The following is a 25,803-nucleotide window of genomic DNA, read 5'->3' as shown; positions in this document are numbered from 1 at the left end:
TTAAACGTAGAACGAACCTGCATACAGATAGCTTTATTAATCCCCAAGGGGCAATTTAGTTCCATTGGTCTCTCTGTGTGTGTGTTGTGTTCCTCTCGCCTACAGTGAAGCCAGTATGTTCCGGTCCTACAGTCCCACAACCCGCTGGGACAACCTGGAGACATGGCTGAGATTCATGAAACCTCCATTCCTGACCAAGGTCGCCAGTGACTCAGAACCCCGAGCCAAGAGCATCGCAGACGTGGACAGGCTGATGGCGCACAAACCAAGCCAAAGCTCCCACGACAAAGACCGGTCAGATACGTCAACCTCACTTGCCAGCTGATCGCACAAGCACGTCTCCACGAAAGGAGCCGCATCGCCCTGGAGCACGAAGTTGCAACGCTAAGGATGCAAGCCGAGGATGACAACGACCCCGAGCTACAGAAGGAAGTGGAAAGACTTCAAACTGCCCTATCTGATCTTCATCTGCACATAGACCAAAGAGTGCAGTCAGAGAAAAGAACCAGAGAGGAACTCAACGAGAAACTCCGACAAAAGTGAAGCCCCTTGCAAAGAGCAGAGACTGAACTTAAAGAGACTCGAAAGCCACGGCCTGCGAAAGAAACTCGCAAGAGGCCCGTGCTACCATCCACAAGCACGTTCAGCAGAGACAAGATCTCGAACACGAACTTGACACCGTTCACACAGAGTTGAAACCCTCTTATAGACCGGGAAGGGGAAACGCACACCACAAAGTTTCCCTGACCAGCCAGTCCGCACCTTTCAGCCAAGAACCCAGAGCTGTACAGGGGGGTGAAAGCCCACTGTTCAAAACATCACCAGCCAGCCCACAAGAACCCCCGTCAGCAGCGAGGGGGGGAAGAGCCTTTCCAGGAGAGCCACGGCCACTAACCACGGCATGGCTCCCAAAAGACTTAACAAGCTGGCCAGAAACATCCCTATGTTCACTCCGAACCATGCAGGAGGCCACAACGTGCACGCCATCCGCAGGACATTGACTTTCACTTACAAACTGTTACCAACGTCACCGCGTGGGACAGATTGTACCTGCTCAGAATCACGTCCAGTCGTGATGCGCGCAGCTTCCTCGACCGTCAACCAGAGACAGCCCAGAGCGGAACCCCTCTCGACATGCCACTGGTAAGCACAAGTCTGAACCCACATCAAAAAAAAAAACAGTGCCGCCACATCTGAGACAGCTGGGACCCTGAAGTCGCTGAAAGAGCTTCTTCACAAAAGACTTTCCAAAGGAGACAAGAGGGACAAGACAGACATCCTATGTCTAAGCGTAAGACCTGAACCAGGCAACCAGAACACTGCTCGTTAGCCTCAGAGCACAGAGCTAACTGTCACATCACAAAATGACAGCATCACCCAGCCACCACAGCTGACAGCTGCACAGCCTGAGCGACACAGCACAGTTTCCCACAGCTGGGTCCAAAAGCCCAAAATACCTAGAAATGCTGCTTGTCTGTCTGTCTCCGCAGAGAACTACACAAGACCGGCCCTAACCGCCCATCGATCACCACACCAGCCCCTACGCTAAGACTCCTGGGGAACCTGATCGAAAAAGGGGGTGGCCCGGAAACTCTACCTAGCCATCACTTTGGAAAATGAGGTGAGCTTGGAAGCCCTGGTAGACACCAGCTCAGACCTCACTTTAATGTCAGCTCAGCCCTTTGAAAGACTCGGCACTAAAGCTAAGAGCAAAGATCGAACTCTTATACCCCAGACGTGACAGCTGAACGTGCAGTCGTACAGCCAGAACAACATCCGGCTCGAACAAGTAGTTCCCAGGAACTCCAGCAGCCATCCATGGGTACACAGCCTCAGCACCAAGTCAAGATTCAAGTTCACTACCCTGCACCTTCCAGCTCGCCAGAGACCAAGAAATGCTGCTCAACGATGCGTGAACTGATACAGAAGGCCTCTAACACATAAGGCCTCCTCAGAAAGGGTCCCCTAAGATCCCATTGTTTCCGAACTGCAAAACCAGAAGGCACACAGAATGAACATAATGCAAGACTCTGTAAAAGGGTCCCTGGTCAGCATAAAACATAAAACTTTTAAAGTAGATGAAAATGTGTGCTCGAAGAGAAGCAAGACTCTGCATTAGACAATTTAGAATTTAACTGATTTAAAGAAAATCTTGAATGGACGTGTATGCCTCACCTGCCAACACACTATGCACAACTTTTTCGAAACAAACATTTGCTACATGCTGGTTGAAATGACACTGCTAAACATTAGTTTCCATGACAATAAAGGGTTACAGGAAACCCTAGCTCCAAATAAGGCATACGTCACCTTGACGCCATAGTGTAGGAAAACCACCTGAGTTGAAACTACTGTTAACCTACAGGTTTAATTTGATCATTGCAATCCAAACGGAACACAACATGCGATAAGCATTTTGATCACTGGTTGCTGGCTTGTCTAAATGCAGATAAAACAATAGCTGGAATTGACATCTCTACTGTAAGTGAAAGAGTCTTAGATTTCCAACTAATATAAGTAAGTTCAGCAGTAAAGCGTAAGTCTGTTTGACAAAAAAAAAATCTCATCTCAGCAGCTTGTAAACTGTACCGATATCTATCCTGCTTTGGTTAAAGAAATCCAAATTGCAGTATTGCTAAACCTGTTTCTGACAAAGGAAGCTCAGGACAGTGTTATATATACGTAGACCTGGGTGATGCTCCCCTTTCTACAATGTAAAGGCCTTACAAATTATTGTTAGATTGATGTAATTCACCTAAAAATTTTAGCTGCATCTACAAGCAGAGAGCTACCTAGCGATCAAAACTGTTCACTCGCTGAAGAGCCAGCATTTGTGCATGAGAGGGACGTAACTATAGATGCTTAGACAACCTTTGACTTACAGCAAATCTATTTCCTTACTCGGTAAACAAATAGAATAAGTTGTGTTAAGTAAAGAGAAGAGTTACATGAGTAAAACTAGCAAATGCCAAAACACAGTCGCATTTTACTTAATGTAACGTCAAGCTCTCAAAAGACTTTAAAGTATAGGCGCCCCCTTATAACCCTTTTAACCCGTTAAAAGGTGCAGACATTCTTCAGGTACTGTCGAATTGTTCTGACATGCTCTAGTTCCCATGACAATGACTTGTCACAGGAAGTGCTAACTCGTGATGTCACGTTGTAAACAAACCAGCCTAGGTGGCTAAGCTAACCTAACCTAGCGTCCATCCAGCTTAGGCTAAGCTAACCTAACCTAGCATCCATCCATCCAGCTAAGCTAAGCTAACCTAGCATCCATCTAGCTTAGGCTAGACTAACCTAACCTAACATCCATCCCGCTTAGGCTAAGCTAAATAATAACTTCTACAGTTAGCAGTTAGCATCATTTACTTTAAGCCTTAATTACAGCTGCTGTTTATACAGCCCAAAGTATTCTAGAATACTTTCTTTAACCCCAGTTAGGGTTTGTAATTCTTCACTTTCCGTACTTTCAATTCTGCTCAGCTAAAGTTCACCTTCACTAGTTTAGGCATAGGCCTTGCTGAGCACTGTAGGCTAAATCGCCAATTAAACTTAAGCTTAAGTACATGTAAAATGTGTAGCTAGAGAAGAATCTGTATAGTAATGAGAATTTTCATCAGCATGTTGACTAAACATTTGAAGGGACACACAAAGTGGTCGTGAACACGCAACCGCTGTAACCCACCATCGAGTGTTGGTCCAAGCGAATTCAAAGTTAAGTCACTAGTGCTACTGACTATTCTCACATTCAGATCATTCCCGCTGTTTTGACCACTCACCCACGTTTTATTTTTATTTTTACTTTAATAATAATAGCAGTCAGCTATTACCTTGTCTTTTCGGTCATCTATATGATTCAATTCCATTTCCTCTCTTGTTGGAATGTGGTTCCATTTCCCATAGGGCCCAGAAAGGAAACAGAGACACCTTTATTTGTGATTTTGTTTATTTTCAACAAGTGCACTAATTTTTATGACCCTGCAACACAAGTAATTTCAACGATTACTAGGGCATAACTATAGTCCTGAGGATTGATAACCATAATTTGAATAGGAAAGCTGTCCTTTTTCCCCCTATCATTCACTTCGTCAAGCCGTAGTGAACCACTAGTTAAGTCCTGAGAAATAATTTAGTCATAAGAACCATCTTAAGTCAGTTATTTCATCTCGGCTATGCCCTTTCCGGGAAATACTCTCGGAACCACATAAGTCTTAGCCTCCTAACATCCACAGCTAAGATGATAAGGATACAAGACACACTTCACTAGCTAGATACACGTGAAACGCATAGCTTTATGCTACATTCCTAGCGAACCCATTAAACCTTGGTTCTGAACTTTTAGGGTCATGCATTAGTCTCACCCCAAGTGCGACAAAATGTCACAGAGCCTCTGCTTAACCTGACCTTAACGTTCCAGCTTACCAAAGACTATGACAAACAATGGACACTATGAGAAACCACCTCTCATACCCCTCCAACCACCCACGAACGCCGTCTGCACCCACCGACAACCAATGCCCCAGACAACCGACGTCTACCGGCACATGCTGCGTGCACAAGACAACATTCAGCGTTCTGCACCTGATGCCATCACTGCGCCACAGCTTGTGGTGCCACAGTGCAAAAGGGGGGTCATGCCAATGTATGCCCATGACGCACCATGTGCTGCACACCGCAGCACCAGAGACACTTGCAAGACACCGAACCAAGTGGCATACCGGCGTCCTCAAAAGCGGAAAGACTGTCCTAGCCAACCAAGGACGACACTCGCTGAAATTTTTCCTCCCTTTCTCTTTCTCTCTCCCTTTCACTTTTACCAGGATGCTGCTGTGGTTTGCCATCCTGTGCCTTCAGTCGACCAGAGGCCAGCCGCAATCGGACATCTCACCAGGTCCGGCATCAGGCATCGTCCTGAGGGAACAACCGGGACTCCTGATCACCAACTGCCGGACCCACACCCAGAAAGTATATGTTTGACTAGACCCGCGTAATGTTTACAGAGCACATTACCCCAGCGCAGTGGCCCAATACAGTTGGGCCGGTGCCCGATGGACAGAGGACTCCCTCACTCACGCTGAGGCCGATGTCAGGCACATGCTCAACCAACTTGAGAAAATGACTGTCACACAAGCGGAGCTAAGTGGACACAACCGCCGCTCCAAACGGTTCCTTGGAGCTTTGCTCGGAGCCGCCGCTGCCGTCGGAACTCTGTTTAACATCGGTATGTCTAGTGTCAACTCAGTGAACTTAGCCACCGTGAGACGGCACGTGGCCGAAATCCGGACTGAAATCCCACAGATAAAAGAGCAACTCAACACACAAAGTGCCTCCCTTCAGACCATCGGCAAGACTTTGAGGGGAACTGTGGTGGTTCTCAACACTCACAGCGTCCTGCTGAACCAGACCGTGAACTCTATGAAACAGCTGTTTACGGTTTTCCAGAATGACTTTGCTCAAACTCAGCTGGTCACAGCCCTGATGGCAGACATGCTGCGGGAGGTGAGCTCTTCCATTGACAGCCTAGCCATGGGAAGGATTCCATCGTACCTGATACCCTTAAGCCTTGTCCAAACGGTGCTGGCTTCCGCCGTCACCACGCCAACTGACCCTCTACAAATACACCTCACCTGTTGTCCAAGCCTGGACCGCAGCCGACACTGCGCTGTGTATCTCTATGGTAGTCAGCCACATCCTGTCACTAGGCCTGGCCTTCATCCTGTATAGGAGGCTCAACGAGATGCGAACATCGACAGCCAAGCTCAAGAAAGCCGTGTCTGGAGGTTTCCGACGGAACCCCCGGAAAGAGGGGATCACACCAGACACCGCTTTGAATCTCATCGAGCTGAGCCCTCAGCCTCAATAACCACCTGCTACAAAACCCTCATGATTCACCTGCCATCCGCCATTGTGATGATTGTCGTCCGATGATGTCTCCGCAGAGACGTCATCCGACGAAAAGGGGGAATGTAGGGTATGAGCGCAGAATCATGGAGTCAGCATTCCTTAACACAATAAACACACGTTAACAGGGGTTTCTAAAACCCCAACCTATGACTCTTCCAATTCTAAATCTTCAGTTAGCGCCAGCCAGTCTGGAGGGTAGATTAGTTTGTGACACCTTTACAGCGTAATGAGTCCCCACAGAGATCCTCGCGCGATCCTGATTTGTTCGCGAGCCAACATCCAAGAAGACCGTTATCTCCAAACCCCCCTCCCAGCGAGGAAGGAATGCCAGATGCGCAAATGGACAACACACACTCACACACACACACACACACATATATGCATCTATAACATTAAAACCCAGAAATGAGTGATTATGAAATGTATACATGATGTATTCCTGTATGTTTGAAGTTTATACTGTATCCTGTCTATCTAGGACTGTTAGTTATGTAGTTGAACCTTGCGGACTTCTATAAAGGTCTAAGAGTTTATATATATCCTTGTATGCGTAACAGACACGGAGTGATTGGTATTAAACGAAATCGCTCAACTTGCTCGAGCCAAATATATGTAAGAAGTTAATGAAAAACATAGTTTACTATGTTTTCCATCTTTGGAGTGAAAAGAGACCAAAACTAACATCACTGGTGTTCTTAGATAACGGCGTTTACGACCCAAAGGAATGTTCACAGAACTGCCACCCTCTCTGAATTCTAACCAAGGAGGAGAAATGAATCCTGTATTCATATATATACAGTATATGCTATTATATATCCACTTGAGAATTGTATGAACAATGTATCTAAGTTCCCTATTTCATGAGTTGCCTTTTGGTGGTTTGGTCTATGTTTCTCGACAACTCTAATGCGATAATGTTTTAAACTTGGCCAACTAATGTTTAACCAAATCCATTTGTGGCAAGTTTGGTCTTGATAAACTCCAATCTTCATTCCCCATTTGTTAATTGACATTACATTTTGCTAAACTTGTGACACATTAGTATTATAAGAATTGTGAAGATTCTGCTCTTAAACACCCTAATTTCGTCGGTTTCAAATGTCTCTCTCTTAGACAAAGAGCAATAAAAACCAAAGTCCCACCTGTGAAATTCCAACCCTCTAATTGGCCAAGTCAACAGGAAGAGGCCGGATTTTCTCCAAGGTGATAAATGACGCTTCCCCCCTCCGCTCGTCTCTCTGTTACTCTGACTGTCAAAAATGTAGGGTCTCGCCTCCGGGCGAGCTCTTCGCCTTTCTTTTATTTGTTTCTAGTTTAGTTTGTGTTTTTCAGTCTTAGATAAGTCTCCGTGTTTAATTCCAATCGACGAGTGAAAAGAACACCGCGTGACATATCTCTTCAGCAAATCCATCTACAAGGGACCTTTAAACGAGCGCGCGCTCGTTTTGAAGGATAAACACGCGCACGTGACCATGTGGCGAGAGACGCACACACGCTTCTTCACCAGCCATGCGAAGATGTGACGTTAACTCCGCGTGATTTCCCCGTAGAGATCTTTATTTCTTTTCTTTGTTAGTCAAAGTTTTGTTTTCCGTAGTCGACTCTGTTCACTTCCACAAAGTGAAACAAACTTAGCCGAACTATTTTCCTTTGGTAATGTTACCCCAAAGACTTGGAAACTCCGTTCAACGCGCGCCAAGCAGCACCCAGTGACGCTTCCTAAAGGACTCCGCTCACGCACGCGCAGGAATGCCGCGACACAGAGAGACCCAGAAACTTAAGTATATCTCTTTATAGAGCTTCTAAGAAGCATTAAGATGATGTTTTCGTGTTGTCACAGGCAGGGGACTGTCAGGGGAATGTTGCCAATGCTCTCTCTCTCTCTCTCTCTCTCTCTCTCTCTGTCCCTTCCCCTCTCACACGTGTTTCCATTGTCCACACTCTATGCATTTCTCATTCATCGATGCCTTATCGTGTATTGTTGTTTATTATGTTTGTAAATACATATATCCCATGTAACCGTAGTAAATACATAAGTAGTTCTGCCTTATTAAATTCATTATATTCATCTGATTGATGTACTGCCTTTTTGCTCATTTAAGTCCCTTAAGTGCCAAAAGATCTTATAGCAACAAGCTTACAAATTAAAGATACTTTAAAGAGTATGTGTTTATAGGGCAGGAAACCCAATTCTTGTGGCCACAGAATTGCTTTTCCTGAAATCCTATAAAGTAAGATGATATTGTGGATTCCCACAGATATTAGTCTGACAATTGAGCTAATTAATTTTGCCTGGTTTGTAAAACGTGGTCCGTGCAGGTAATTGCAATCAACTTGTGGTTAAGTGCAAGGATACACAAGCATGCATGCAGGTAAAATTACATATCATCCCTTATCGGGAGTTTTATTAACATGTAAGACTGATCTAATCCAAACATGTATGAATAATTATTAATTACCAATTATTAATTATGATATGCAAATTCCCCACGGATTAGATCCGCCCAGAGTCTTTACATTATGTAGTTTGAGTTTATTAAATAAAGTGTGCTGCAATTGGATCCTGCTTCCTCCTTGCTTCCACCTCATCATAACAGAAGAACTCACCACCAATGGATCCAGCAGTTGTTAGCAACCAGGCCTTAAGGAAATTCCTATCATCTCTGTCTCAAGATGGCCAGCCCTTGGAGAGGTATGTGAGGGACTTTTTGGCGTGTTGTCATCTGGGAGCGCTAAATGATGCCCAGCTCGTGGACCTGTTTTGTAGCGGGCTGGATTGGCACATCGCTCAAGTGATGCCGGAGGATCATACTGGCTGGACCCTGAAAGGGTTTGTTGATCTGGCCCTTTCCTTGGGCGGTTCGGCACTTGCAGAGCCTGAGTTTCCCCGCGTCACGCCAGTCAGCGGGTCTGACACCGGATCGGTCTATGGGCGTTCAGGGCTGATGTCCAGCTTGGCAGATTCCCCGCTAAGGTCCGTACGGTCTGCAAGGATCACCGTCCTGCCTGAATCTCGTCCCGTCAAACCAGTTCCAGAGCCCGTCCAGCCAGAGACCGTCCAGCCAGAGACCGTCCAGCCAGAGACCGTCCAGCCAGAGACCGTCCAGCCAGAGACCGTCCAGCCAGAGACCGTCCAGCCAGAGCTTCACGTCAGCCGCGTCCAGCCAGAGCTTCACGTCAGCCGCGTCCAGCCAGAGCTTCACGTCAGCCACGTCCAGCCAGAGCTTCACGTCAGCCACGTCCAGCCAGAGCCGAGGCCCTCTTCGCCGCTGGTCCCGTCCAGTCCAGAGACTGTTCAAGTCACGTCTGCCGATCCAGAGACTGTTCAAGTCACGTCTGCCGATCCAGAGACTGTTCAAGTCACGTCTGCCGATCCAGAGACTGTTCAAGTCACGTCTGCCGATCCAGAGACTGTTCAAGTCACGTCTGCCGATCCAGAGACTGTTCAAGTCACGTCTGCCGATCCAGAGACTGTTCAAGTCACGTCTGCCGATCCAGAGACTGTTCAAGTCACGTCTGCCGATCCAGAGACTGTTCAAGTCACGTCTGCCGATCCAGAGACTGTTCAAGTCACGTCTGCCGATCCAGAGACGGTTCAAGTCACGTCTGCCGATCCAGAGACGGTTCATGTCACTTTCTCCAAGCCAGTGTCTACGGACAAAATGGCCGCCTCCGAGCCAGTGTCTACGGACAAGATGGCCGAACCAGAGACTGTTCACATCACTTCTGCTGATCCAGAGACTGTTCACATCACTACCTCCGAGCCAGTGTCTACGGACAAGATGGCCGCTTCTGAACCAGTGTCTACGGACAAGATGGCCGTCTCCGAGCCAGAGTCTGTTCCTGTTCCCGAGCCAGTGTGTGTGTTGTCTGTTCCTGAACCCGAGCCAGTGTGTGTGTTGTCTGTTTCTGAGCCCGAGCCAGTGTGTGTGTTGTCTGTTCCTGAGTCCGAGCCAGTGTGTGTGTTGTCTGTTTCTGAGCCCGAGCCAGTGTGTGTTGTCTGTTCCTGAACCCGAGCCAGTGTGTGTGTTGTCTGTTTCTGAGCCCGAGCCAGTGTGTGTGTTGTCTGTTCCTGAACCCGAGCCAGTGTGTGTGTTGTCTGTTTCTGAGCCCGAGCCAGTGTGTGTGTTGTCTGTTCCTGAGCCCGAGCCAGTGTGTGTGTTGTCTGTTCCTGAGCCCGAGCCAGTGTGTGTGTTGTCTATTCCCGAGCCAGTGTGTGTGTTGTCTGTTCCCGTGCCAGTGTGTGTGTTGCCTGTTCCCGAGCCAGTGTGTGTGTTGCCTGTTCCCGAGCCAGTGAGTGTGTTGCCTGTTCCCGAGCCAGTGAGTGTGTTGCCTGTTCCCGAACCAGTGAGTGTGTTGTCTGTTCCCGAACCAGTGAGTGTGTTGTCTGTTCCCGAGCCAGTGTGTGTGTTGTCTGTTCCCGAGCCAGTGAGTGTGTTGTCTGTTCCCGAGCCAGTGAGTGTGTTGTCTGTTCCCGAGCCAGTGTGTGTGTTGTCTGTTCCCGAGCCAGTGTGTGTGTTGCCTGTTCCCGAGCCAGTGAGTGTGTTGCCTGTTCCCGAGCCAGTGAGTGTGTTGTCTGTTCCCGAACCAGTGAGTGTGTTGTCTGTTCCCGAGCCAGTGAGTGTGTTGTCTGTTCCCGAGCCAGTGAGTGTGTTGTCTGTTCCCGAGCCAGTGAGTGTGTTGTCTGTTCCCGAGCCAGTGAGTGTGTTGTCTGTTCCCGAGCCAGTGAGTGTGTTGTCTGTTCCCGAGCCAGTGAGTGTGTTGTCTGTTCCCGAGCCAGTGAGTGTGTTGTCTGTTCCCGAGCCAGTGAGTGTGTTGTCTGTTCCCGAGCCAGTGAGTGTGTTGTCTGTTCCCGAGCCAGAGTCAGTGAGTGTGTTGTCTGTTCCTGAGCCAGAGTCAGTGTGTGTGTTGTCTGCTGTTCCTGAGCCGGTGTCTGCTGTTCCTGAGCCGGTGTCTGCGCCGCCCTGGCCGCCCGATGGACTGTCTTCACCGCCGTGGCCGCCCGAGGGGTCTTCACCGCCCTGGCCACCGCCTGTGCATCCTGCTCTGCCCTGGTCGCTCAAGAGCCAGGTCCACCCAGGCTCTGTGGCTCAGGCTCGCCATTCCTGTGTCCTGGTTCCTGGACCCAGTGCGAGCCTGGCCCTCCGTCCCTCCCCCAAGACCGCCTCCACTCACCACCCTCCTGAACTTGTGTTTTTTTTTGTTTTGATGGGCGTCGGGAGCCGCCCATAGAGGGGGGGCTATGTCACAGTTTGGGTTTTGTTTCTTGTTCCTGGTTCTTTTCTAGTCAGGTGATCTTGCCTTGTGTTCCCCTGTCTGTTGTGTCATTGGTTGATTGTTTAAATGTTCACAGGTGTCCCTTGTCTCGTTGTTAGTCCAGTATGTATTTAAGCCCTGTGTCTTGTTCAATCTTTGTGAGTTCTTAATGTTGTGTTTTTGTACCTTGATGTTGGTGGTTCTGTTCCTGAGTCTTGTGCCCTAGCCAGAGTCTTTATTATGTAGTTTGAGTTTATTAAATAAAGTGTGCTGCAATTGGATCCTGCTTCCTCCTTGCTTCCACCTCATCATAACAATTTGTACATGTAGAATATATATATATATATATCAGGATTGTACATTGTTTCATAAGTAGAGCCTGTGGAGTGATTATATTTTTGATTGTCATGCTAATAATTTAAAATCTTGTACGTTTAAAAAAAAAAAATCTAAATTGAATATTGTTACGTTCTCTATTCAGTCTAGGGGATTGAAACAGGGAGTAACAAGAAAAAAGATAACCAAAAAATAACTAATAAATAAACGTGAGAAATCTCCTTTTCCTATATCCCAGCTCTAATCCCATTTCACTTTTAGATCAAAAAGGTTTACACAACACACTTTTTTTAACACCGGGTCACAAAAAGGAAACTGGTCGAGTATGCTTAATGAGTTATTTTCTTCTTTATTAAAGGCTTAACCAATATATTTATAAAACAAACAAAGATCAGTAAACAGGTAAACAAATTTAAATAACCAGATCGTCATGGGGCCAGGTCAAAATAACAAACGAAACAGGACTTCCTAAAGTTTAAACCCAGATAACTTCCCTAACGAAAGAAATCAAAAATTAAAGACAGTTGTCTTACCTCTCTCCCTGACTAACGAAGGAAAAACAGGAGAAAAGGTTAGGAGCCGCTACTGCATAATAAATTGGCACCCGTCTCCCTACACAGTTTAACACTTTAAACTCACACAGCTTAAAGTTGTCGTCACTCCGGCAATAGATTATGTTTTTTTTTTCAACAGCAGTTAACACAACAACATGTCTGGGATAGCTGAAGAGGGATTCCTCCAGATCACAGTTTCTTTTCTGCTTTATTACCTACAACGAGTAGGGCTGGGTACAATTTAAGCTAAAACGGCTTGCCATAGTGCTGGAGTGCTATTATGTTATGGGACGTAACGGCCGTTTCAGCAGGAGCAGCGCGTGAGCAGCAGTGACGCGGGGGTTTCGGCGCCAAGTCTATTTTTCCTGCAATGCTCACGCTCAATTAAAGTGAAAGCACACTTTTGATGGACAAAATAAATTTGATTCACACAAAAATTGCCCAAAATGCACAGAATAGCTAAGCATGTCTAGTGAGTTTTAACAAGAACTGGAGAAGGCAAAAAAAAAAAGGAACTGGAGTAGGGGAAAAAAGAAAATGAAGACTCAAAAATATTTATAGAAGATTTAAGCTACCCATTTAAACTTATTTTGAATTATTCAGGTTGGGTGAAAGTAGTATGGTGTAGGCCTGTTATAAAAAATAGAAATAAACTAGCCAGAAAATATTATATATAAACTTTCTTTTAGTTTATGAAATATACACAGACAGCTACATAGGCTAGCACGACTCAAATCAAACCCGAGTGTGCGGTTTTTGTGTGTGTTTGTTTTTGTATCCACGGAGCTTGCAGTCTTGTAAACATCGAAAGTAGGCTGTGACTGAAACGACAAGATTGGAGCTGTTTTCTTGGTTGTTTTGTTGTTTACCTTTTATATGGTTTACCAACTTCTAAAATCAAATTTATAGTTGTCTTTGTAAAGAATTGCTCGCTTATATGTAGCTTTGGAGCCGCTGCTGTGAAACAGCCGTAACAATATAGTGATAGTCCTTCTCTCTGTTTCCCTGTAGAACGATGATCCCAGAACTGATCCCAGTGAAGACACATATACAGCTCTTGACCTCAAGACCAGATCATCTGACCTCTACGACACACTCACAGTAAGAGAAATGTCAAAAACTACACGTGCAAAAGAGTTTGTGCATTCAAAAGTCAGATAGTAAATAATCAATGTGTTTTTGCCATAGACTGTTCATCCCAGACCTGCTGTTCACCAGTCGGGCTCTTCTGAATATCAGAATCTGTCAGTAAGTTTCTCAGGCCTTCTCAATTTCATCAAACAATAAAGAAAATGTCCTCAGTAGTCAATCAACTAAACAGTCTTTTCTTTCTGTTTCAAGATGGATTATATGAGTCGATTTATTTGTTTTTTCTCAGATTATTTGTACCATTTAGTGTTGATTTATGTAAATGTGTGTGTTATTTCTGTTGTAGCCACAGCAAAACGACACCGTAAGATGAAGCACAAGCTAAACTTTACTGAGCTTTTGTCCCATCGCTAGACACATCCACATCACAACTACCAATGAAAATTAAAAGCATCTTCAGGGTTTACATTTTGCAGAAAGTAATGGATTATATTCATGTGACATGAAGAAAAAGTCAATGTGTAATTAATAAATGAGTTTAGAGTTGTTTCTGTAATATGTTCTACATTTTATCTGTGTATTAAAGCGTCCATGTGACAGATTTTTCTCTTTATTCCTTTCCAAATAAAACATTAAATGATAAAAGACAATTTTTGCAAAGCATTATGATTATATACAACCAAGTAATCCTAGAATATAGTCTATGATCTTGTATAACGCTGGTTGTACAATCTAATCGTTTGGCGGGAAAAAAAGACTTCCTAAAACACTCCTTGTAACAGCGGGGCTGTGTAATCTTATAATCTTGAGCTGTGAGTACTCACAAGAGCTCAAACTGTTTCATTAAGGGTGGATGAAAATCTCAATTCATCATAAAAGACTATTTCCAATCCCTCTATCTTGCACTATCTCACTATTATAAGGTGAGTAACACAATCCCCACCACTGAACCTGCCTTCTTTATAAGTTTAACTTATTCTTCTCCTTTTTCAACAGTCCCCCTCCCCAACATGTGACAGAGTACAAGATCACAGATGAACTACAGTCATAGAAGGTCTTCAGTATGGGATCAATATCCCGCCAAAATGTATTGCAGCCACGGATCAAAATATAATAAGCGTGAATCAAATAATAACAAGCATGAATAAAAACTTTAAGCACATTACAACCTTTTTAACTGTCTGCTCAACCAAATTTGTCAGAAACAAATAATCACCCCAGCCATGTGAACTGTTTTTGGTGAAATTTTTCAAGCTAAGCATATGTTTTTTTTTTTTACATATTACACTGTAAGAGCCCTAACTTTACAAAATTATGTTACTTGGTGCCATGAAAAAACTTAAGTATGTTTTTAATAATTTTTCAAAAACATGCTCAACCAAATGGTTGATTTGGCACATAGCGGTTAACTGTCACCCCCCTTTTTGAGAATGGACATTACAATGCACTATTAAAACTTGTTGTAATTCAAGCATGCTTTGTAATAAAGACCTAAGTTTGGTCTTGTTTTAAAGAAAACACTCAACAGATTATTGTTGAAGTAAAAGTAACCTACTTCAAAAAATAAAAGTATGAAAAAGTTACGGAATTTTTAAATTTACATTCAACCAAATTTTTTCTTTTATATAAAATATATATTTTACAAAATATGTTTACTATAAAATTACTATAAAATCAAAGCCATATATCTGACCAAGTTTTGTTCCAAAGTTGAAGTTGATATCACAAAAATTGAAGTTCCCATGAGATTTTGTTTAGGCGTAATACCAAAAATGACATAAATTCCATTGAATTTAATTGTATGCATTCTGCTGTAACAAATTAATAAATTTGTGTCCAAATATCACTTTTGTCACAAAATATGGAACCTTTAGACTCAGACCTTTCTGACAATGTGTTTGTCAAGATTAGAAAAGGTTTTGATCATAAATTATGATGGGCAATGAAAAAGTATGGCAAAGTATGTGTATGAATTCCGGTACCATTTTTTTTTTACCATTAAGTGACATCTCAACCATTTGGTAGAGGCCGATATTTTCAAAAATTATGGGATGTGTTGAAAAAAAAATACATTGAGTGTGGTTACTAGCGACATAAGGAGATAAGAAATGCAAACAAAAAGATTTCCATCACTTTTTTCTTGGTGCGGACTTTAAAGGGTTAACATGACTGTACAGGCTAGTCAATAAGATGAATAAACGTAACTCCAAAACAACCCAGATAGCAAATAGTAATTGAAACGATGTTAAATCAACATCCCGCTGTCAACGATAAATTAATTGAATCAACGCCGAACTCTGATGTTGATTCTTCATCATGTTGCACCCTCTATTATCATTGAAACAACGTTTAAATCTTTCCTAGAGATCAACATTTCAATGGTATTTCGATTACAATGGATATTGAAACAATGTTGAAATGTTGTAAAAAGATTTTACCCCCTCTCTCATCTTGCCATCTCATGTAAATCATTTTATATTTCTGGGTAGAAACACATTTTTGTTGAGGCTGTATAAGACGGACTACATTGAAAGCACTTTTCAAAACTGCCCAATATGTTCATGGATGTATTCGAATTAAAGGGAGGCAAAAAGGATTAGCGGTAACACTTTAGAATACGGTTCCTTCGTTAATGAATAACTACACAGGAACAAACGAGTAACACAATTTTAACAATCTAGTAACTACTATTAACTAACAAGAAATTCTAATTAACGAATTAGTAAGTAATAGCACACAGACGGAAGTAGTAGTTCACTATTAACTAATAAATAACTACTATTTTTTTAATGCTTCCTAGAGAACTACTGAAAAAGTTTCATAATTCATGCAAAACTAATCAATAACTAATGCAGGACAAATGGCTAGCACTACATTAACATTTTAACTGCTACTGTAAACAAATACACAAGGTTTATCAATATGTAATAGCATAGCAGACTTGATGATTTGGGAAATAATTAGCCTATGCTCTCTCCTAAAAAACTATTTATCAACTGAATAATTTTAAAGAAATTTATTTTTAAATGCAGTTGTCGGGACCTTACTCGTCCTGCGGCCAATTTTCCGGGATTCCTCTGGACTGGCATTGAATCACTAGAGTCACGGTGACGACTGGAACATATTGAGTCATCAGCCATCCAAATACCATATACAGTGAGTTTATTATTTAACCTAGCTCACAAAAAAATATGTTTTTTATGTATGTCTCCCAGCTCATATATGTGTGTGCAAATATCTTGTGAAGGATTAGAAGATTCTACACTTTAGGATTGGCTTTTGATTAGTAACTACTGTAAGAATCATGGGAACAAACTAGTAATGACTGAAGTGTTACTGCATACTTCTATGGGAATTACTAATTATTTGGATCCGTATTCTAAAGTGAAGATCATGGTAACTAACTAGCAATGACTAAAGTGTTACTACATACTTCTATGGGAATTACTATTTAAAACGTCACCAAAAACCTCAAAAGCTTAAAATAATTAGAAATTATTGACAGTTCTGCATTGAATAAAGTAAAGGTAAACCATGTCTTTTGTGTAATTCTGGTCCGCCGCGGTCACTGCTGTAGCTAGATAGCGCTAGATAGAGCACAATGCTAGCCTTGGTTCCGCGCGGTGTTCTCCGGCGGTCACAAGAAATAGCGGTGCTGTTTTAATAGATTTCACGGCACTATGGGTACAGACATGTATTTTGAGCTAGCTGTCACAAAAATAGACTGGACCAATGAGGTTTTGCTAACTTTGTAACTTAGAAGAGATTGAGTACTTTTGGCAGATTTTGACACATTGGTAAAACAAAAACTATTTCAGTGACTGCAGCACTGCGTCCTATAGTATCCAGCTGCAGACCCGCAGCACCACCAGTTTCAGAACCCCAGCACCAGAACCGGAAGTAAGGGGCGGAGCTTACGTTCTAACACCAACGCCAAGACCGGAAGGAAGGGGCGGAGCTTACGTTCTAACACCAGCGCCAGGACCGGAAGCAAGGGGCGGAGCTTACGTTCTAAACCGAGTAACGCCACCTAACGTTTTGGAGCGTAATTTGCTTAGACACGAAACAGCATACTTTTATTACACACAAAACGTCAAACTTTATACGTATGTTATAATCATACATTAAGGAACAGTACAATAAGCATTTTAAAACATTGATTTTGTGTAATATAATTGTATATAGCTATCGGTTTCATTGTATTAGGAGAGTTACTTCCTGATCATGATGGTGAAAAATAATGCTTGAAACTTATGGGCATTTTAATGTATAACAGTTTAACTTTAACAGTTCCATACCTTCATTTATCCACCTACACATTCATCATCCATCCATCCCTTCATCCATCCATACATCCATCCATACATCCATCCATACATCCATACATACCTTCATTTATCCACCTACACATTCATCATCCATCCCTTCAAAACCGCTCGTATATATTAAGTATTTTCAGTAGGACAGTGAGTCTTCAGTTGTGTATCTCACCTTTGCTGACCGTTATCCAGATCTCAGAGGTAAAATCCGGCAGGAGATCGATATCTACACCACATCAGTACTTCCCCGAGACTTCTGGAGCCAGTCTAGAGACGAGAGCCGTGAGAACATGAGCGCTGGTGTCGTCCAGAAGAGCCAGTCTCCCTCGTTCAGACCTCGTATCTCGATGGGTCGTGTGAACACACTGAGGATCCATCCATCCATCCATCCATCCCTTCATGCATCCATCCATCCATCCCTTCATGCATCCATCCATCCATCCCTTCATGCATCCATCCATCCATCCATCCATCCCTTCATGCATCCATCCATCCCTTCATGCATCCATCCATCCATCCATACCTTCATTTATCCACCTACACATTCATCATCCATCCATCCATCCATCCCTTCATCCATCCATCCATCCCTCCATCCGTCCATCCCTTCATCCATCCATCTACACATTCATCATCCATCCATCCAACCATCCATGCCTTCATCCATCCATCCATCCATTCATCCATCCATCCATCCATCCATCCATCCATCCATCCATCCATCCCTTCATGCATCCATCCATCCATCCATACCTTCATTTATCCACCTACACATTCATCATCCATCCATCCCTTCATCCATCCATCCATCCATCCATACCTTCATTTATCCACCTACACATTCATCATCCATCTATACCTTCATCCATCCATACATCCATCCATACCTTCATTTATCCACCTACACATTCATCATCCATCCATCCCTTCATTCAATTCAATTCAATTCAAATTTATTTGTATAGCGCTTTTCACAATACACATTGTCTCAAAGCAGCTTTACAGAAATTGCATTTCGGAAATGTACATAGAAAAATACAGTTAGTTAATCAAGTATTAATTTATGGCATAACATATCGCCGGCTTTGAGTCGTCTCTTCACAGGCGTCGAGTCGTCTCTTCACAGGCGTTGGGGCATCTGAAGTCTCCGTGAGAGGCTGGATACAAACTGGAGCTGACGAACGCTATTTACCTCGGGACTAGCGTCCCGAGATAACAGCAGAAAGGCAGATGGGAAATAATTAGCATAGCTGATGTTCATAATGTTAATGCATTCGAACTGATTCAGCAGTATCAAAGGTTAAGCATTAAGTGAATGCTTGGTTAAAGAGATGCGTCTTTAATCTAGTTTTAAACTGGGACAGCGAGTCTGAGTCTCGTACAATATCAGGAAGGCTATTCCAGAGTTTCGGAGCTAAATGCGAGAACGCCCTCCCTCCTTTAGTGGACTTAGATATCCTAGGAATGACCAGAAGCCTCGAATTTAGTGATCTTAAAGAGCGCGATGGATTGTATGGCGATAGAAGGTCTGTTAAATACACAGGAGCTAAACCATTTAGGGCTTTATAGGTCAGTAGGAATACTTTGTAATTGATACGTAACTTAATAGGTAACCAGTGTAGAGATGATAAAATAGGTGTTATATGATCATATTTTCTTGATCTAGTAAGAACTCTAGCAGCTGCATTTTGCACTAACTGTAGCTTGTTGATTGAGGATGCAGGACAGCCAGCTAATAAAGCATTACAGTAATCTAGTCTCGAGGTCATGAATGCATGAACTAGCTTTTCTGCATCAGAAACAGATAGCATGTTGCGTAGCTTAGCAATGTTTCTAAGGTGGAAAAAGGCTGTTCTTGTAATATATGAAATATGATTTTCGAAAGTCAAGTTGCGGTCTAGTATAACACCCAGGTCTTTTACTGTAGTGGATAAAGTAACAGGACATCCTTCTAAATTAAAGTTGTATTGTAAGGGATTTTGTGGGTAGTTTTTTGGACCAATAAGTAGTACCTCCGTTTTATCTGAATTTAATAGCAGGAAATTACACGTCATCCAGCATTTTATATCATTTAGACACTCTGTCAATTTAGATAAGTTAGTGTTTTCATCTGGTCGTGATGAGATATATAATTGAGTGTCATCAGCATAACAGTGGAAATTAATTCCATGTTTTCTTATAATATTACCAAGTGGCAGCATATATATTGAGAATAGCAGAGGGCCTAACACCGATCCTTGCGGCACTCCATAGTCTACTGACGTTATCTTTGATTTTTCCCCATTTAGACAGACAAAATGGTAACGGTCTGATAAGTAAGATCTAAACCAGCTTAATGCCTGTCCCTGAACACCAGTGTAGTTTTGTAGTCGATCCAGGAGTATTTTATGATCGATAGTGTCGAACGCAGCGCTTAGATCGAGTAGAACTAGTATTGAGATACAGCCTTGGTCAGAAGCTAAAAGTAAATCATTTGTAATTTTAACTAGCACAGTTTCTGTGCTATGATGCGGTCTGAATCCCGACTGGAATTTTTCATAGATATCATTTTCTTGTAAGAAAGAGCACAATTGAGCGGACACAATTTTTTCTAGTATTTTAGACATAAATGGAAGATTTGAGATGGGTCTGTAATTTGCTAAGTTATTTGGATCTAATTGCGGTTTCTTAATGAGAGGTTTTATTACTGCCAGCTTGAATATTTTTGGAACATGACCTAAAAATAAAGACGAGTTAATAATATTAAGAAGAGGCTCTTCGACTACAGGTAACACTTCTTTCAGTAGTTTAGTGGGTATTGGATCTAATAAACATGTTGTTGGTTTAGATGCAATGATAAGTTTATTTAGCTCTTCCTGTCCTATAGTTGTAAAGCGGTGTAGTTGTTCTAGAGGGGCCATAATTGAGGCTGAATCATAAGACATCATAGAGGATTGTATATTTACAATTGTGTTTCGGATGCTTTCTATTTTCTCATTGAAGTAATTCATAAAATCATTACTACTATACTGTAACGGAATATTTTGCTCTGGTGATGTTTGTTTATTTGTTAGTCTAGCCACGGTGTTGAATAAAAACCTTGGATTATTTTGGTTATTTTCTATTAGTTTGCGGAGATGCTCAGCCCTTGCTGCTTTTAGAGCCTTTTTATAACGTGACATACTGTCTTTCCACGCGATTCTAAAGACCTCTAAATTAGTTTGTTTCCATTTACGCTCTAAGTTACGAGTTTCTCTCTTGATTGCATGCGTAGCACTGTTGTACCATGGTGCTTTAGTTTTCTCTCTAACCTTTTTTAATCTAATTGGTGCAACAATATCTAGTGTACTAGAGAACATGGTGCTCAAACTGCTAGTCATTTCCTCTAGTTCATCTGTTTGTTTGGGTGCACTGCGCAGCTGAGATAGATCAGGTAAGCTATTTGAGAATCTATCTATAGTGGTTGGAAGGATTGTTCTGCCTGGTCTATAACGTGGCGCAACGTGACAAATTTCAGCAGTACGTATTATACAAGTTACCATGTAATGATCAGTGAGATCATCACTTTGCGGTATAATATTTATATCAGTTGGATTGGTTCCATATGATATAATTAAATCTAGTGTATGATTTAGACGATGAGTGGGACCACTGACGTTTTGCGTGACCCCAAAGGAGTTTAATAAATCTGTAAACGCAGTCCCTAACGCATCATTTGTATTATCTACGTGTATGTTAAAGTCTCCAACAATTATTGCTTTATCGACATTGACCAATAGATCTGAGAGAAAGTATGCAAACTCTTTTAGGAAATCAGCATAGGGCCCTGGAGGTCTATATAGGGTAGCCAAGGCTAGAGATAATATGGATTTGTTTCTTGCATCTAAGAGCGTAACATTTAGCACAAGTACTTCAAACGAATTAAACCTGTGACCTGTTTTCTGAGTAACATTAAGAATATCTCTATAGATTGTTGCAACACCGCCGCCACGACCGATCAGACGGGGCTTATGCTTATAACAGTATCCTGGTGGAGTAGACTCATTTAGACCGAAATAATCATTTGGTTTAAGCCAGGTTTCAGTAAGGCAAAGTACATCGAAACTATTATCTGTGACCATTTCATTTACAATAACCGCCTTAGGTGTGAGCGATCTAATGTTTAGAAGACCTAGCTTTAGAAATTGTTTTTGTTCACTGATATTTAGATTTTCTGGTTTAATTACAATAAGATTTTTGCTAGATCCTACACTAGATTTATTGTTTGGCCTCACTAAGCGAGGAATAGACACAGTTTCTATATAATGTTCTACACTACTTATATCAATTAAGTTGGGACAGCAAAGACTGTGATTTGGACTTTGACTTACTAGTCATATGGTGTGTAACGTCTTGGAGATGTTGTCCGACAGAACAGCCGCTCCGATTCTGCTGGGGTGCAGGCCATCAGCACGGTAGAGCCTAGGTCGCTCCCAGAACAGATTCCAATTATTTACAGAGAGCAGTTTCTGTTCATTACACCATGACATTAACCATTCATTTAGAGCAAATAATCTACTGAACCTTTCTTGTCCTAGTCGGTACGTGGGAAGCGGTCCAGACACGATGATCGTTGCTTCAGGCGATGTGCTGCGAACCGTCTCGATCAGGCTTCTGTAGTCCTTCTTCAGAACCTCCGTCTGCCGCAGCCTGATGTCGTTCGTCCCCGCGTGTAGGACCACAGCTCCGACGCGCTCGTCACCGTTCAGGATCTCGGGAATCTGTGCAGCGACATCAAGAACACGAGCACCAGGAAAGCAGTGAGTGCGCACCTTACGCTTACCTGAGGTAGCACGGACATGACGGACCATGGAAGTGCCGATGATCACGGCGGCGTCACGTTCCGGCTCGCGAAGAGGGGAGAAGCGGTTCCGGGTGGAGATCTCGAAGACCGGGAGGGGGGGGGAAGTCCTTGGTCTGGTCCTGGCTCGTGTCTTCCGCTGTGGGATCACCCAGGGTCCGTGGTGTTGCCTCGGTGCCGGAGTGAATGAAGGCAGAGATGATCGCGTTCTCCTGGGCAGAGAAACGCACGGAGTAGACGAAGTCGGAGTCAAAAAGTTACTAACCACTGACTTGTGAGCATCGGCGCGTGATGTTTCAAGCGTTGATCGCCGATCTCGCAGCTCGGCTTGCTTCACCAGCAGAACGCGGATCTGTTTCTCCACCGACTCCAGCTCCAATCGTACCGAAAACAGCTCGAATGTGTCCTCACCTGCACTCAGAGGTAACGTTAGACACACATCCGATATGTTCGCCATTATAACAGATGAACAGTAAATTAGTAGTGATACTACCAATATCACTACTAATTTAGGACTGAAATGATGGATATAACCCGTATCCTTTCAGTCAAACGGGTGTAAAATGAGAGGGTCGATAGGCGCGAGGCCACGCGTGAAATGCTAGCGGGCTAAAGGCTAGTAGCCGAGATTCGGAAAGTTGGATATAAGTAGCGATATCAAAGCAATCCGATTGTTTTTTATAAGGAATAGTGTCGAGGATAAGTTCACATGATATAAAAATAGAAAGTGCTTGTTTATAAATGAGTGGTAAAGAAGAAAATCAGGGATTAATGAATCAATTCGACGGAGCTCCAAACACAAACACAGATCGCACGCGCATGCGCAAATTCATCCATCCATACATCCATCCATACCTTCATTTATCCACCTACACATTCATCATCCATCCATACATCCATCCATACCTTCATTTATCCATCTACACATTCATCACCCATCCATCTACACATTCATCATCCATCTATCTACACATTCATCATCCATCCATATATCCATCCCTTCATCCATCCATCAACACATTCATCATCCATCCATCCATCCATCCATCCCTCCATCCCTCCATCCCTCCATCCATCCAACCATTCATGTCTTCATCCATCCATCCATCCATCCATCCCTTCATCCATCCATCTACACATTCATCATCCATCCATCCCTTCATCCATCCATACACATTCATCATCCATCCATCCCTTCATCCATCCATCCATCCCTTCATCCATCCATCCATCCATCCATACTTTTATCCATTCGTCCATCCATCCCTTCATTCATACATCCATCCATCAATCCATCCCTTCATCCATCCATCCATCAATCCATCCCTTCATCCCTTCATCCATCCCTCCATTCATCCATTCATCCCTTCATCCATCCATCCATGCCTTCATCCAAATATCCCTTCATCCATCCATCCATGCCTTCATCCATCGATCCCTTCATCCATCCATACACTCATCCATCCATCCCTGTATCCATCCATCCATCGTGTTGTTTCCTGATTCTTCTATAAAGGAAGGCAATTGTATGTTCCTGCCTCAAGGATGTGTAAAATATTACTGAACATGCATGTAAACACAGTTTGATCTTATTTTGTAAACACAAAAATGAAGAACTCCTTGTCTTAAAGAAAGAAAAACACTTTTCAGGAAGCTGAAAAACAGCATCTAATCCTGGTGACAGGAATTTTCTCTTCACACTGATTTTTGTAATGGAAGATCTGTAGTCATGCAATTTAGACGTTTTTTTTTTTTTAAACCAATCCTCTTGAGAGAGTGTTTTATCTTTGTTTTTTTTACAAGTAGTTTCATGTGGGTTGTTGCTGTCTCGGCGTGGGTCCGATAAATAGACTTAACAAAGAGGAAGGAAAAAAACTGTAAAATAGCAGAAGAAAGTTTTCAGCTTGCATTTGCACTTCACTCTCCTGGAGTGTGTTTACAGCGGCTGAAACTACAAAACGGTAAGAGTTACACTTGTTCAGTCATTAATATTGTCTAACTAATGAATCTCCACAAAAGAAAATTGAAGTCAGAAACATTTTCTTCCATAAAAACCTCTGAACATCCGGAGCTCATGTGTTCCTAATGTTGTCTTTAAATGAGTTTCAATCGTGGAAATCTACTAACAGTAACGATTTTAAAGTATTTTTAATCATTTTTGCACTGTTTATGATCTAATACACTGCTGTTATCATAGTTTTTATGAAACAAAAGTTGACATGTTGTACTGTTGTGTAAATGATTTAGTTTCCTGTGGTGATGTCACTGATAACTCTTGCTCTGGTGTTTCTGCTCCTGATTCCAGGTGAGTCTCTTCTGGAAATGACATACGAGTTAATTACTAACTAAGAGAATAAGGTTTTGGCTAGTTAACATGGATCAGTTAGCACTGCTGCTAACCCCAGGAAATATAACACTGGGAAAATATCTACTATAATGTAAGGACATTTGTATGATTTATTTGTTGCTTCCGAACAAAAGTGTATTATTCATGTTTTGCTGATATAATGCTAACCGCGGAAGCTGCTAACATTTACAACAGAAAGATTTTCATGGTTAGTGTTCAATGTTCTGCTTCCTGCATTTCATCACCGTCTGTCTGATGTCTGGTATCACACAGATCATAACACAAGTGTAATTCGTCATTTATAAACACCAGTTTTGTAAAAAACAAAACAAAAAAAAAAACAAGTTTTAATGAAAGTGTATGGTCCTGTTTAACTCAGAGATAGGTATTTGTTTCCTTCTTTTTTTGTTTCCCAACCTTGTTTCCTTGTGAATGTTGTGTTTCAGGAGTTTGTAGCCAGACGGGTGATTGGGGTGTGAGTTACAGTCCTTCACACATCTGTGCACTAAAAGACTCAACAGTGATAATGAGATGCACTTATACATACCCTACTGGATATAAGATCGAGAAAGTTTTCTGGACCGAAACACTGGTAAAAGATCATGAAGAGTTTCCAGATCTGTCTAAGGACACTGAATACAGTCAGAGACTTCAGTATCTGGGAGATAAACAGCAGAACTGCAACATCAGACTGAGTCATGTGACACTGAAGGATTCACACATGTACTATTTCAGATTCATCACTGATAAACCTGGTGGAAAATGGATTGGTAAACCAGGAGTGTCTCTTACTGTCACAGGTGAGTTTGGTGAGGTTTATCTCTTCTTCTGTGCATTATGTTGAATAATAATCAGTGTATGACAGCAGCACTAGATATAATGTGTGTGTTGTGTTCAGATCTTCAGGTGGAGTCTCCTGAGAGAGTGACAGAGGGAGATTCAGTCAGTCTGACATGTAAAAGCAGCTGCGCTCTGACTGACAGAGCAACATTCATCTGGTACAGAAACTCACTGAAGATATTAACTGAGAGAAAATTCAGTAACAAACTCATCCTCAATCCAGTCAGAAGAGAGGATTCAGGCAGATATAGCTGTGCTGTAGACGGACACACTCACATCTCTCCTGATGTTCAGATCAATGTCATGTGTGAGTATGTTCTTTAAAGTTTTCTTTCC

At 42.6% G+C, this 25,803-nt stretch overlaps 2 protein-coding genes across 3 annotated transcripts in view; one reads left to right on the top strand and one right to left on the bottom strand.

The window, feature by feature from the left end:
* LOC143710510 (B-cell receptor CD22-like) overlaps positions 1–25,803 on the bottom strand; it is a 773,497-nt gene that overhangs the window by 187,827 nt on the left and 559,867 nt on the right. The window lies entirely within an intron of this gene.
* The window catches only part of LOC143710421 (B-cell receptor CD22-like), a 41,357-nt gene that overhangs the window by 9,030 nt on the left and 6,524 nt on the right, over positions 1–25,803 (top strand). The window contains exons 1-4 of one of the 2 annotated variants that reach the window (XM_077201375.1): positions 24,187–24,241; positions 24,528–24,585; positions 25,074–25,427; positions 25,526–25,774. In XM_077201375.1, coding sequence (XP_077057490.1) covers positions 24,540–24,585; positions 25,074–25,427; positions 25,526–25,774 — 649 coding nt within the window. In that variant the 5' untranslated portion in view covers positions 24,187–24,241; positions 24,528–24,539. Of the gene's footprint in view, positions 1–24,186; positions 24,242–24,527; positions 24,586–25,073; positions 25,428–25,525; positions 25,775–25,803 lie in introns of those variants that run through there. The other variant, XM_077201376.1, reaches the window with a different exon arrangement.

Source organism: Siphateles boraxobius, unplaced genomic scaffold (assembly GCF_051911475.1).
Source record: "Siphateles boraxobius isolate OS27281-9 unplaced genomic scaffold, OSU_SipBor_1 47, whole genome shotgun sequence".
NCBI lineage: Eukaryota > Metazoa > Chordata > Actinopteri > Cypriniformes > Leuciscidae > Siphateles > Siphateles boraxobius.
The sequence above is the reverse complement of the archived record's forward strand: the minus strand, read 5'-3'. Positions and strand labels throughout refer to the sequence as shown.